This window comes from Bactrocera latifrons, unplaced genomic scaffold (genome assembly GCF_001853355.1).
Source record: "Bactrocera latifrons isolate USDA-ARS-PBARC rearing strain unplaced genomic scaffold, ASM185335v1 scaffold_59, whole genome shotgun sequence".
Taxonomy (NCBI): Eukaryota; Metazoa; Arthropoda; class Insecta; order Diptera; family Tephritidae; genus Bactrocera; species Bactrocera latifrons.
In genome coordinates this window covers 774,954-788,511 of record NW_017537256.1, presented here as the reverse complement: position 1 = coordinate 788,511, position 13,558 = coordinate 774,954, and the positions used below count along the sequence as shown (strand labels likewise).

The following is a 13,558-nucleotide window of genomic DNA, read 5'->3' as shown; positions in this document are numbered from 1 at the left end:
TTTGCGTGAAATGTTTTTTGATTACACATTGTACTAAAAATGGGTTGAATCAGGTCAATACATAGCCACCATATATGTATGTATCTAACATAAAGATTTTCGAACTTCCAGTTGACCAATCTCGGAGATGTTTTAATGAAATTGAAAGAGCGTATTTTTCTAATAACAGTATGATTTTATGCTTGGAATTAATAAAATCGGATAAAAACTTGCCTTAGACACCATAAAACTAATATTTAGGATTTTGAAACATTCGGCTAACTTTATGCCATATATGTATATTTCGTCGAAAAATGAAGTTGGGCGCTGTGACTACATATTTAAGCCGGCTTTTGCAAGAGTATAAAATGTTCGGTTACCCGAACAAATAACGAGTGTACGGTAGGTGTTGTCAGCAACCGCAAAAATTTTGATATTTTGTTATGAAAATTTTATTTTTTTAATCTATTTTTTTAATTAATTAATTAATTTTTTTTTACAAATTATATTATTTAAAACTTAAAATATTAAGTTAGCGCCTTAAAAGTTACTTGGGAAGTGGTATTATAGATATTAAGCACAATTTAATTTTAAATTTCATTATGTTTACAAATTTCAGTAAAAAGGATTGCAACAGGGAATATTTACAAATTAATTTACATGTACATATACATACATTATGTATGTAACTGAACACTATGAACGATTTATCGTTTATCAAGGGAGTAAACACAAAAACAAAAACCACGACAACACATGTAATACACAATTATAAATCAGGTCGACTTACTTGAACCATGTTGGTTATCAACATGGGCAACATTATTAATGGAAAGCGCAAAATGTTGAATAATGATAATGAAACGAATATTTTAGTTGCATCGAGAACATTGTTTTCATCAATTAAAACATATGTACCGAATGTGACCAATGACACCTAGAAGGGCAGAAATAAAATATAAGAAATTTGTTTGTTATAGTGAAACGGCTAATATGAACTTATGAATATTATAAATTATAGAAGAGAGTTTAGAAATGCATGTGTATACGCACTAGAGGCGTCGAATTTTTTATTTGTAATCATTTTCTACGACTACTGCCACCAATGCTGCATTCAGATGTTCGAAGCAATGTTGTGGAAACATATGTGTTTTCTTTGCACTTAATGTGTTTTGCAATCATTGCTATAGATATTCGCTCCGCATTATAGTAGTTAATGAATGAGTTCATTTTTTTTAATTTTGTTTTACTCTTGATGTTTTTATGAGGTTTTTCTCCACCAATCCGTACAAATTTGATGTTTTACCTCAGCCAAATCGATAAATAACATTGGCAGCGTAGCCAACGGTAGTTTCATATTCTCGAACAGCGCGATGCTAACGAATACTTTGGATACCGTTAGCTGATTCTCATTACTTGATAAAACATATGTAGCAAAAGTAACTAAGGAGACCTTTTAAATGCAAAATTTATTTTAAAAAACATGTAGATTTTATTTATTCGTGTTCATCGTAAGACATACGAACAGTAAGTAGTAAGCTGTAAATAAAAGAAATGTTGGTATTTCGGAAAATTATATTAGCTTACCAAGAAGGGGGCACATGACCATAGGAACGAGGTTCCGGCGTTTAAGTATGCAGCGGCTTTTAGAGTCTCTATTTCCTTCTCACGGATTTTCAGCACTTGATTTTCGAAACTTGGCTCCCAAGCATATAATTTAAGCACCTACAACCCAAATAATTTAGTGTTATAATGTAAACGGATATAAATAAATAGAGGAATATCACTTTATTATGGCTTTGGACAATTGATATCCTCACCTTTATGCCGCTGAGCACTTCGTTCATTAGTTTAACACGTTCATCCTTATACTTCATTTGTCTGATCTGGTATACTTTAATGCGATTGGCTATAACACCATTAACAGGAATCAGAATGATCATCACAGCAAGACCGGCCAGTACGGAAGGTCCCAGTTGGAGCCACAAAAAGTACATAGCTAAGGCAATTTGTAACGGCGCTGACCATATCATATTTATGTACGTTGTTAAATCCATAAAACGTTGCGCATCTACAGCCATTAAATTGACAATTTCACCCACTGTCGATTGTTTGCGTGTTGCATTTGAGATGACTAAAGCTTTGCGGTATATAGCATTTATAAGTGCAGTACGAATGCGCAAGCCAACGACGAACATGCGATGAAAATATTGCCCCAGGATAAATGTTTGTGCAGCAGCTGTAATGAACAGGAGCGTAGCATAAAAAATACCCTTCCATTCGGGTTGCCTGTCGGCATTTTCGTCGGCATAATCTTCCACAAAACCTATAATTAAACTGAGCACTTGAGGTTGCGCAAATGCCAGTAAATCACAGATAAATTTTAGTAATGAACCCAACAAAAAGACTCCTCCAAATGATTTAATAATAGGTGGCATTATGGATGTGATTTTTTTCTTCTCTTCTGAACGCCCATGGGGGTTCTCAAATTCCACTTTTCCATTACTATACTGCGCCTTGGCCGGTGGTGGTGTTTGGCTCTTATAGTTTTTGTGCACACTTTTATTCCAATAGTACGCGAATATTGGCATGATTTCTTTACAGCTGTCTTGTGGACGCAAATCCCATAAATCTTTCTCCTCTAATGGATTTCGATAACCCCTCCATGCCATACCATCGAACCAAGTGTATGACACGCGAGACAAGAAACTTGCCGAACTTTCCGGTATTTCGTTCTACAAAGAAAAACGTTTACTAAATATATTCCAGTCAGTCACAGTAGTTTAAACAACTTACGTTCGTCCGTTTGTATTTAGTTTCTCTGGGCATGGCATCGGCAAAACAGTTCAGCAATAGCATTGCGCAAGAAAGTGCGAAATAAATCATGTAACTAACATAATTGTATTCATCCCACGAATAGTCAGGTTTGTCTGCAATGTCAGAGTTCAATATCTTACTTCGCTCATTATTTTCACGGACTTCGGTTCGGCATTGAGGAATTGCAAATATTACAAGCAGGAACCAGAAAAGAAATTGTGCGCCGGACGTCTGCACACCATATTTTCGATTCAGAGGTATAAAAATGAACAGCAACAACTAAAACCAATAAAGCAGATATAATGAATTCTTAAAGGGCTAAGTAATATAAATATTGTTACTTACAAAAGTGGCAAATTTTATAATAGGACCCCAGATATCAACAGGATGTATTAACGAGGCTGTAGCCTCATCACCCTTCTTTACTAAAGCGACAATAAAGTCGGTTGCCGAAAGAATAAGCAAAGCACTATTCAAAACCAATTTGCTAATGTTAAGTTTGTTCCAAGGGATGTTCTTATCTAAACTTGCTTTCAGGTAGTAAAAATCGAATATGGAGAAAGTCCACAAAAATGCACATGGGGCCCAAACTAAAACAGTCTTTTCAAAGCATTTTGTAAAATCTGGGTCACTTGTCCACCAAGTTTGATTTGCGTTCTATTACAATAGATAAAAAAAGGTTTTTAAATGAAAATATCGCAATGCATTGTAACTTACCCAAAATTCTGAGCCGCAAAACACATCCATAGGATGATTGCCACTATCTGTCATTTTGATCTCCAAAGCAGGATTAACACTTTTTGCTTTTTCTTGATAAAATTACGTTTTGTTATAACAACTGGATAAGCATGGAATTTTTTTTAACAAAATAAGTAATTTGTCAAATTGAACACTGGCCTTTGTGCAGCTAGTTAGCTGCTAACCTGAAATTGGAAAATGTAAAACAGCTGTTATACAGAGGTCTTCTTATGATGTAAAAGTGAAAGAATTACTATTGTTGATAACCGTATCATAATTTCCAGTAATAGTCGATAGTTTGAAGAACAAAATATTATATTACACGATCCATATACATCGTTTTTATGAATAACCAAAGCCGAAGAAATAAAATAATTTGTATACGTTCTCTAAATTTAATCTAAGCGCTTGTAGCACCCTGCAATGTAGTCTACAAAATATTACTGCGTTACTGAAAAAACGAACAAAGCTAATTACTGTCAACGAATGTCATTTTACGGTGACAGTACTTATTTCATTCTACAATTTGTTTATCAACTTCATTTTTATTAGTTTTGCAACTTGTAAAGAATTTTCTAGTGTTTATTTTACAATTACATTTTGCTAATAATGTCTCATCGAAAGAACTTTTTAGATGCGGATGAAAGTCTACTTGAAAAAAATTTAAAATTTGTCAAGGTAAGTGAAATTACTACAAATCAAGAGCACCAATATGACTTAATTCCTCACTGAAAATTTTGTTTTCAGAACGAAGTGGAAGAAGAACTCAATCAATACTTTTGTGGCACGCAAGATAGTGATGGTTTAAATGAATCGCTAGCACCTCCACGTGAATATAAAGTTGTTCAGCCAAAACCAGGTAATGACGAAAATATTATGTTTAATGAGGTTGATGGTATCTTATCAATTGTTTTTTTTTTGAGTGACTTGCAAAATCATGAAAGATAAAAAATAACCTCTTTTTCCACTTTTCAAATTATGTGAAAGTAAATATTTCTGTATATATCACTACTGCATTTTCTACATAAAAATATATTAATTTATACTCGCATCATAAATGCAGTAGTGATATATACAGAAATATTTACTTTCACATAATTTAGATTTGCTATTATTCGACCACAAATGTGTTAATTAAAGAAGACGCTTGGCTGAAACTGTCGGCAACCCAATAATAATTGGTTGTGAAAACAATTGCGAACGCCTAGTAAGCTGCTGATTGGCACAATGCATTTTAATTAATTGTAATTGATATTGAGTAGAACATGAAAAAATCGTTTTAGTATCGAGAAGGAGAAAAATACATTATGAAGTATAATTATATGAGTGCGTATATCTAAATTTTTAGATATAGAAATAGATTTATGTTCATTTTATATTTACAATTTCATAAATGCTATGACATTAGTCTTACTGGTATGTTAGTAAAAAATGTGCTTTTGCAGCGAACATGTTAAATATTTAAACGTTTTTTATCTTCCATATAAAATATTGAAAGAAGTAAAATAAAGAATTTTAGCCTCAGGTTTTATGTGTTATTTAAGAAGAACTCAAATACAGCTTACTGACAGCAGCTAAACAAGTTTCCAAAACAAGAATGGTGAATTTTACCCAAAGACAAAAATGTGTTACTGGAATCTTAAATTGTTTAAAGAAATTAGCATGCATATGTATATTTATTACTATAAGATCCTGTTATACAATACATTAAAATATGTGTACGTATAGACATATGTGAAACTATTCTCATATATTAGAAGCTGAATCGGAGAGAACATGTTAACGAGTATTTATTTGACTTCTTCTTCGAAAGTAATTGAGCTGAGCAAAAATTGCATGTTTTTATATTATATAAACATGTATACTTAAGCACTTCCATTTATACGAACACATGTTAAAATACATATACTTTTACTCAAGTTCAACATCAATTGACATTTAAAAGTTGGAGAAATGCATATTTCAACTCAATGAAAGTCAAATATTGATATTATTCTTAACATTCAAATCTCTTGATTTTTAGTACTGAGCAATGCAAACAAAACAAATTGTGATGAAAAATTTCTTCAAAAACAACCTCTTAAAATTCGGTTAAGATTATATTTTATTTTGTAATATCATTGCAATGGCCACGAAAAGAACTATATATGCAACAGTATGTTAGTTAATTAGTAATTGTGTGAGAGCAATTTATTTTCGATAATGAGATATTGAGGTATTCTAACAAATATTTCAATTTCCTTCAAGTAGTTTTTAAAAAATCTAGCTTACTTTCAGAACTCGATTTCGCAATTAATCCAAATGATAATGATAAACGTAAACACTAACAAAGCTGCATAAATTATAAATCTGTACATAATTCAAATGCCCATACTAGTCATATACAAATGAATGTGCCCAACTGGCAAAATATATGGCTTTGAAATTCAAGACTTTAAATAAACATCCTTTAAGTAAATTTGTTTTCACGCATTGGCAAACACAAGAGTAATAATGTACTTATGTACGCATGTGTATATGAAACCTGTGCCTGTGCAACATTTGTATAGCAGAAGCAAATCCAAAGCAATTTTGGAAAGACGTTAGAAAAAAAGTCTTATGTAGTTCGATCACAGAATCTGCAAGTTAGCCAATTAATACAACACCGAATCCGTTCGTCCGATAGATTTAATTCATTTTTATTTTTAAAATCACTGGTGCGTATGTGCATATTCATGTATGTATAACACTGTTTTTCGTATGCGAATTTTAATCAATTACATTTAATATTCTGCATTTATTCTTACACATGTGATGTATACACTTATTTATGAGTGTAAAAATCAGTATTGATTAGCTCATAGAGATAAGCTGTCACTCTTTGTTAATAAATACTGATGTATTTCTTATACTACCTACGAAATTTGCATCCTTTCAATGTATACTTTGTAAGAAACAACAATTACCTTGAGCTGTTTGTTTCCATATTAAAGTGGCTACAACAATAAGAGAAAAAAAAAAACCGGAACTTGAAAGAAATCTGAGTTTCAACTACATGGGTAATGGTTTTTAGATTACCCTATCTTATATATATTGCAACTATGAAATCTTATCTTATCTACTCTCTACTTTGAAGTATTGGTAAAAAAAAACGCTCACATCAATCGCCAAATATGATCGTTCTATATAGAAATTAAACTGTATTCTAGTTAACAAAAATTATGTACACGCGTATACCAGAAAATAACAATATTAGAGATTTCATTCCATATTTCACAAATTAATTAGTGTTGTTTGGGGTATATGCTCGTCTGGAGCACACATCATATGTGAATTCTTATAAATATGATTATAATTTTATCAGCACTCATTGTAATTTCGTAACAGTATGAAATGTTCATACCGTATTAAATGCATGTACATATGTATGTATGTATGTACTATATACATATAGCAAAATTTTTGTTTACTTGTGCATTCGGTCATCACTTTGCGCACAGTTCTCAATATCAACAACAGTTCGTCTATTTAGTTTAAACACTTTAAGTTAGCGACGTTTTTGTGGAAAATGTGAAGCTATGCGTTTCATGTCCCGACGCCAACTGTACTACTGTATGATTTATTGTTGAAATATGTATTTTAAGATAAATTTATATATATATATATATACACTTGTTTACTTAATCTGTACGATTACGATTATCCAGGTTGAATTTTTCTTATCGTATTTAGAGAGAATTCACCTATAATTGCACACACATTCATACGTACATATGTAGGCTTCCCCATTCATTCCCTTGATTTTCGAAACTCATAGTGATACAGCAGAAAAATTGCATGCCATATCATTAACCACGTTTTCCTTATCCCCAATCGTATATATTTAGACTATTTATATATGTAGTATGATGTTTTTCGTGGGAGACCCAAATTGCGTAATTTTGTTTATCTTTGTTTTTCTTGTACTCTGCTTTCTGTTGGCGCTTTCAACGCGAAATACCCTAATTGACAAAATAACGAAATGAGTTTCCTACTTGAATCCTTTCTAAACCCTTACTTTAAATTTTCTGTTATACCATAAATAATTATTTACTTTTGGTGCGCCTTGTTGATCAAGTTTATTATGCCCAAGTCAACAATTGTTTGCCGCAAGGCTGCTTCTCCTGCTAGTCTATAACTAGATAAATCTTATCGTTATTAAAACACCCGTAAAGCTCGTTGATAAGGATGTTCAGTTCGTGTGCTTGATATTCATATAATATACATACATATAACAAATAATACTAATTTTTTCTCGACTTAGTAGTAATAAGTTATTAGTTTGTTTTAAATTTACGTAATTTTTCTTGGTTTATCATGAATATAATTATTTGTTAGAACGCGCACTAAAAAAAACAAAATTCGTAAAAAAAAATTTAAGATTTAAAAAAATATTTGAAATTGGTTTGCATTTTATATTTCTGTTATTTTTCGCTTAGCCTTCAAAAGCAACTAATAAAAAAAATTTATTTAGTATTTGTTTATAAACTGTTCGTATGTTATTCTCAGTATTATTATGTAGTATTTTTTCGTGTAAATTACTATACTCATTAATTATATTTTTATAATTTTCACAATATTTGCATTTAAAAAATTTAGCATATTAAAAAATATGTGATTATTTTAAAAAATTTTATGGACTAGGAATCAAAAGCAATTAAGTTGTCAATGTTTTTCTATTTTGACAATTTTTGACTTAAAATAAATAACATATACATACGTACACATATTTATCTGTATATATTTACTGTTTTAATTACAAAAAAACGATAGTCATTTACAAGAAAAAACGTTAACTTCGTTTAATTTCGAAACAAGAATACCCTTCACAAATAAAAAAAAATCAATAAAAAACCATTAATTTGATCAGTCAGTTTATATGCTATAGTAATCGGACCGAAAAAAATTCTTTGCATTGTAGCGTTGGCTTGTCAAATAGTCGTTGCCAAATTTTGTAAAGATACCTATTCAAAAAAAAAAAAAACGTTTCCAAACATGCATTTGATTTTGTTCAGGGTATAAACACTTGTAGCAGTTAAATAAACGGGTTTTCAATTACAGCAGTCACATTGCGATCTTCAAAATTATTAACATTTCAAGAATAATGCACAAATACCGTCAAACCTTTATGTAATTCGGTGTATTTAATAACAGTTGCTTCACGAAGCATAATCCAAACAAATAACATTTCACTTGCGTGTACGAACATATTTAAATATGTAAAAATAAAGCGTTGTAAAACAAACAATTTTGTTTGTGGTAGTGCATGTTAAAACATTATAACTTCAAACAAAACTAAAAACCTATAATTTAGAATTATCATCAAGGCCAACCAGCACGTTGGCAATTAAATTATTATAAAAAGTATATATACGTGTTTGTATATACCAAGTATGTATGTTTTGATTGATTCATTTGTATGTAGATATGTAAAATAGAAATGTACTTGTACCCACATATCTGTAGTAAGAATGAATGAGCACGAAAAATACTTCCTCCAATCCTATAAAAAAGCCTTAGTTACCTACACCACTTAAAAACAACCCACTTGTGTTAGATTAAAAACTACTGAATTTTTATAATTGAGTTGTAAATTAGCTTTTTTGTCTGCTATATCAACTGAGTATTGTGCAATTCAATCAAAATCCTAATTACCGGTGCATTTTGATGTTGTTTTTTTTTTTCAAACATTAGTAGCACATTCTCTTGTTACATATACATCTACACATCGGGGATTTTTAACGTTATTTTGCCATTTCATTTTGGCCATATGACTAAACTACGTACATAATGAGAATTTTTTTTCGTGACTCTCTTTGCTTGGTTGAACACGATCTTTAGAGATATTTCTCTGCACACAAAATTTACACAAAAATCAAAACGTTAAAATTTCGATTCACAGGGTTTGATACAACAGCACACAGACACACACATTCGCTAATAGCGATTAAATACAAAAATTTCACTTCCACATTACCTTTTTTTTTTTTGAAGTTCAAAAGATCGTACGGTTTCGTTTTCACTGACTTCCACAATTTAAAAAGCTTTGTACCGTCGCGTTCGAGCACCTCGCACCAACTGGTTGCACTACCTAACGCTTCTACCTTTTTGTCTGCTGGCGGTTGCGTTTCTGTTAGGCATTTACGAGCAACAATAATGTTTTTGTTATTTATTGATGGCTAGTTGGAATGTCTCTACAGATATATGTACATATGAACATACATTAACTTAATGGCTAGAAAATATAAAGATGGGGCATAAAGCATTATTGCCTCTCCAAGTAGTCTTAATGTGCGCTGGGCCACCAGTTTCTGGGAGCGCAATCAGCTCTTAGTTGCCTAAAACGTGTGAGCAAAAGCTTAAAATGTGACTGAGAGAAGTTGAAGTACAGAGATAAGCGTCTATGTATTTCACGAGTGGTTTGTGTACGCATTTGGTATACATGTACATACATACATTTATATTTTCATATCGACATAATAAAAGTCACTGTACAAGTTAATTGCGGGAACTTTTTGGTTTTGAAGTGCTTGGGCTACTAATGCTATTTAACCCACACTAGTAACAAATATTCAAATAACTAAAGTTTCTTTATGTTTTAACTTATTTTTTTTTTTAACAAAATTCTTAAGGAGCGGAAATATTTTTGAAATGCCTCGTCATTACAAAACAAATAGAAAACGTGTGTTAATGAATGTAACGTTTTTTATCGATTTCGTTCTTGTGCACATATTTGTTGTTGCTGAGAACTCTACCATTTGTCTGCTGGGTATTGCATATGTATGTATTAGTGGGAGTATTTCTGATTTTGCCATTTTATGTAATTTAAAAGTGCAAAGTCATAGTTTGATTAACTAAAATAGCAGATATTGAATAGCTATGATGCATAAGTTTGGGGTTTACAATAGCTCTTCAAACATACATATTTGATAATCAAACGAAGAATCCTGAAAATAAATTCTATGATACTGAAGGATTTTAACGGTACATTTAGATATATATTTTTAGATGTGCTTTAAAAGCATTAAAAATTGTGGAAATCAATAATTTGCTTGTATTACGCCAATAACGACTGATACAACATCCGTTACCACGACAGTCCGGTATACATAATCGGAACGGAACCGGATTTTTTAACCGACCAAGGATTGTGAGCTCGTCAGAATTCTGCCGCTACAAAAACAACTGCTACAAAATGAATTTCATGACAAATTCGAATTTCAAAATAACTAACTGATAAATACATACAAGTTTTTATAAATGTACATACATACATACATATGTATATATGCGCATAATAATAGTAATCATTAAATCCTGAAGGCAGTAATTAGCGAAGTCAGTTTTTAATTCCAAGCCATAGCGTTAAATCTATGAAAATATTTCTTTATCCGATATAGAATTTAAGTTATGTATGTTACAAAAACGTTTCATACTTATATCGACCGTTATTCAGCTCAGTTAAAATTTCTGACTTTGACTTTAACCAAAAAGTTCATTGATCGGTTTCAAATTCTCCACGTGAGTCATTTCACGTTTCTTATCAGTAGTCAATATAGTGTTTCGTAGTGTCGTATTTGTTGAACCTTTTTAATTAGCAAGACAAAAACAACATTATGTATTTTTTTTTTTTTTTTGCTATTATGTATTTTTTTTTTTTTTGCTAGTTTTATATCGAAAGCAGAAGTCATGGTAATATTAGTCAATATAAACAGCAATACTTCCAACTATTAACAATATAAAAATTGTGACGTATACGGAGCATGCCAATAGTTTATTGACCAAGTCTAAAGCGGCAATTATTGCACAAAAAGCTTACCCCCTTAAGATATCAAAATTCACCTTAAACTTTTATACGTGTATCTTTAAATGCTGAATATATACATACACATATACACGTTTTTATAGAATAGATTATCTTTTCGAATCGTAATGCCAACTTGCAAAAATTCGTTTATCAATGGTTTGATTTGCAATTGTGTGTGCCACTTTAGGTGCTAACTTTAATCAATTTAAATCAAATATTTCAAGTTTGTAACTTGAGGGAAATTTGTGACAACTTACAAGTATGTGATTCACATAGCCAAATGTTTTTATAAAATATCCACACGATAATCAATATGTTTTATTACTTAAGTATAATACATTTTTACATTACTTAAGTATAATACATTTTTCAAGTTGTCGACTTCATTACCACAAACACGTTTATATTTAGATTTAGAGATTTTGAACATGAATGCGTTATCGTATTACATTACTTACTTAAATTACTTTTATTTTTTTTTGTGCCTCAAAAATTTAGTGTCAAAAATTCAAGTCGAAGTTTGTTTATGAATGTTTTAATTTTTGAAAGAATATCTTCTCTTAGCTCGTATAGTAACTAATAATTTTACGATATAACATGTGTTGCTAATTTCTTTATAGCTAACATGCTTAAACTATCTCAACCGAAAACTTTCGCTTTGTTATGATCATTAACCTCTTACGCTTTTGTAACAATAATATATACACATAATGTGACCCATTTTAAGAAATTTACAAATCCGCCATGTGTATGTATGTGTACTCTCTTAAAGTTTAATATTTATGCATTTGTACATATAGATATGTGCAAAATACATATAAAAGAATCTTGTCATGTATTTTCGTAACTTAACATTCGTTTATAATATTATAATTATAAAGGTTATAATATCAAATATAACAATAAAGTTAAGTCTAAGTAAACGATCTTTATTGAAATATTCCGTTACACCCGAACTTACTGCCTTGTTACTTGTTAACATTTTATTTTTATTTCAGGAATTTGCATCAAAAGCTTCAAAACGAACACAAATGATAAATTTTTCATCAATGTTTGTCAAACTGAAGAGATACCGCCACCGGAGGACATTACCGAAGAGCAGTTGGCTGACATTTTGCAATCGGAAATACCCAGCTCCTTTCGCATTCCCATGAGTATTTCCGATCCGCGTGTAACTAAGGATAAATCAAATAATTCAGTAGATGTTTGCGATATTGCGATTAATCCTAACTTCTTTGTTAAAATTCAAAAATCCTTATTATTTAAAGACTTTTTTCTGGCACTAATTGCCGAAGCTCTAAACGATAAATATAATGTACAAATAAAAGTCGAGAAATCAATAATATTGCAAAATAGAAAGTTCATTGGCACACTGGTGCGGCATCGTGTACGTAATAAGGACGTAAAAACCGTTTTGAACTCATATAAACAACCAACTGAGGAAGACAAAAGGAAATTGGTAGAACTTGAAAAAACTAGTGGCGGAAAGAATGTGCCATTGGTACAAGAGATTGATACAAATGAGGTGAATGTGCTAAAGCAGAAATCAGAACAATTAAAGCAGAATTCCTCCAAGATTAAAGAGGCAATATCACTAGCTGGATCCACAGTGCCGGAGTTTAAGCTACGTGCCAAATTGTCCAAAGAGGAGGTTGAAGAAATACAGGCGGAGTTCTATCTACCAAAATGTGTAAGTAACAAAAAGTGGGACCAAATCTCAATGTGTACTCAGGCCTAATTAATCATTGCAGTTTCATAGAAAATATTTTGTTTGACAAATAAGGTTTTTTGTAATAATTCAATTATTCTCAACACAGATATCTTCAAATGAAATCCTACTGGATATCGGAGAAGATCGCATTTTATTGGAATCTATCAAGCATGGATATATGTTTGATAAGTTTGTGAATTATCGTTTGAATCAAGAACGTGCTCGGGCAATTTTCGACAAAACCAATAAAGTATGTTAAAAAAACATAAGAAAAGAGAAAAACTTAATTTAATTTTCTAAATTTTTAATTCTAGATGCTTCAAGTTCGTATTCCTGTATATCCAGTGCATTAAATTATATGCTGGACAGCAGCTGTACATGTATACAATTACAGAGTTAAACTCATTCATAATTTAGTGTATAAATTAGGTGCACGGCATTTTCAATTTATTGATTTTTTTTTTTTAATTTTAGTGTATAAATTAGGT

At 30.9% G+C, this 13,558-nt stretch overlaps 2 protein-coding genes across 7 annotated transcripts in view; one reads left to right on the top strand and one right to left on the bottom strand.

Annotated features, from left to right (window-relative positions):
- The window catches only part of LOC108974792 (multidrug resistance-associated protein 1), a 24,301-nt gene extending 14,658 nt beyond the window's left edge, over window positions 1-9,643 (bottom strand). For all 6 annotated transcript variants that reach the window (XM_018942826.1, XM_018942830.1, XM_018942831.1 and 3 more), the window contains exons 1-7: window positions 9,530-9,643; window positions 3,514-3,719; window positions 3,142-3,453; window positions 2,776-3,075; window positions 1,800-2,714; window positions 1,567-1,704; window positions 770-916 (exon numbers count right to left, since the gene is read on the bottom strand). In XM_018942826.1, the coding sequence (XP_018798371.1) occupies window positions 770-916; window positions 1,567-1,704; window positions 1,800-2,714; window positions 2,776-3,075; window positions 3,142-3,453; window positions 3,514-3,567 (1,866 nt within the window). In that variant the 5' untranslated portion in view covers window positions 3,568-3,719; window positions 9,530-9,643. The remainder of the gene's footprint in view (window positions 1-769; window positions 917-1,566; window positions 1,705-1,799; window positions 2,715-2,775; window positions 3,076-3,141; window positions 3,454-3,513; window positions 3,720-9,529) is intronic.
- LOC108974797 (PIH1 domain-containing protein 1) lies at window positions 4,034-13,558 on the top strand. Its single transcript, XM_018942837.1, has 5 exons — window positions 4,034-4,212; window positions 4,282-4,393; window positions 12,358-13,049; window positions 13,177-13,320; window positions 13,385-13,558. The coding sequence occupies exons 1-5, from the start codon at window positions 4,144-4,146 to the stop codon at window positions 13,421-13,423; spliced, it is 1,056 nt and encodes a 351-aa protein (XP_018798382.1). The 5' UTR covers window positions 4,034-4,143; the 3' UTR covers window positions 13,424-13,558.

What these genes read in the sequence shown, in the direction of transcription:
- LOC108974797 (XM_018942837.1), top strand. Translation starts at nt 4,144, where the DNA reads ATGTCTCATCGAAAGAACTTTTTAGATGCGGATGAAAGTCTACTTGAA. An exon ending in AAAATTTAAAATTTGTCAAG is followed by an intron (nt 4,213 to 4,281) that starts GTAAGTGAAATT and finishes TTTTGTTTTCAG; the next exon opens with AACGAAGTGGAAGAAGAACT. An exon ending in AGTTGTTCAGCCAAAACCAG is followed by an intron (nt 4,394 to 12,357) that starts GTAATGACGAAA and finishes TTTTTATTTCAG; the next exon opens with GAATTTGCATCAAAAGCTTC.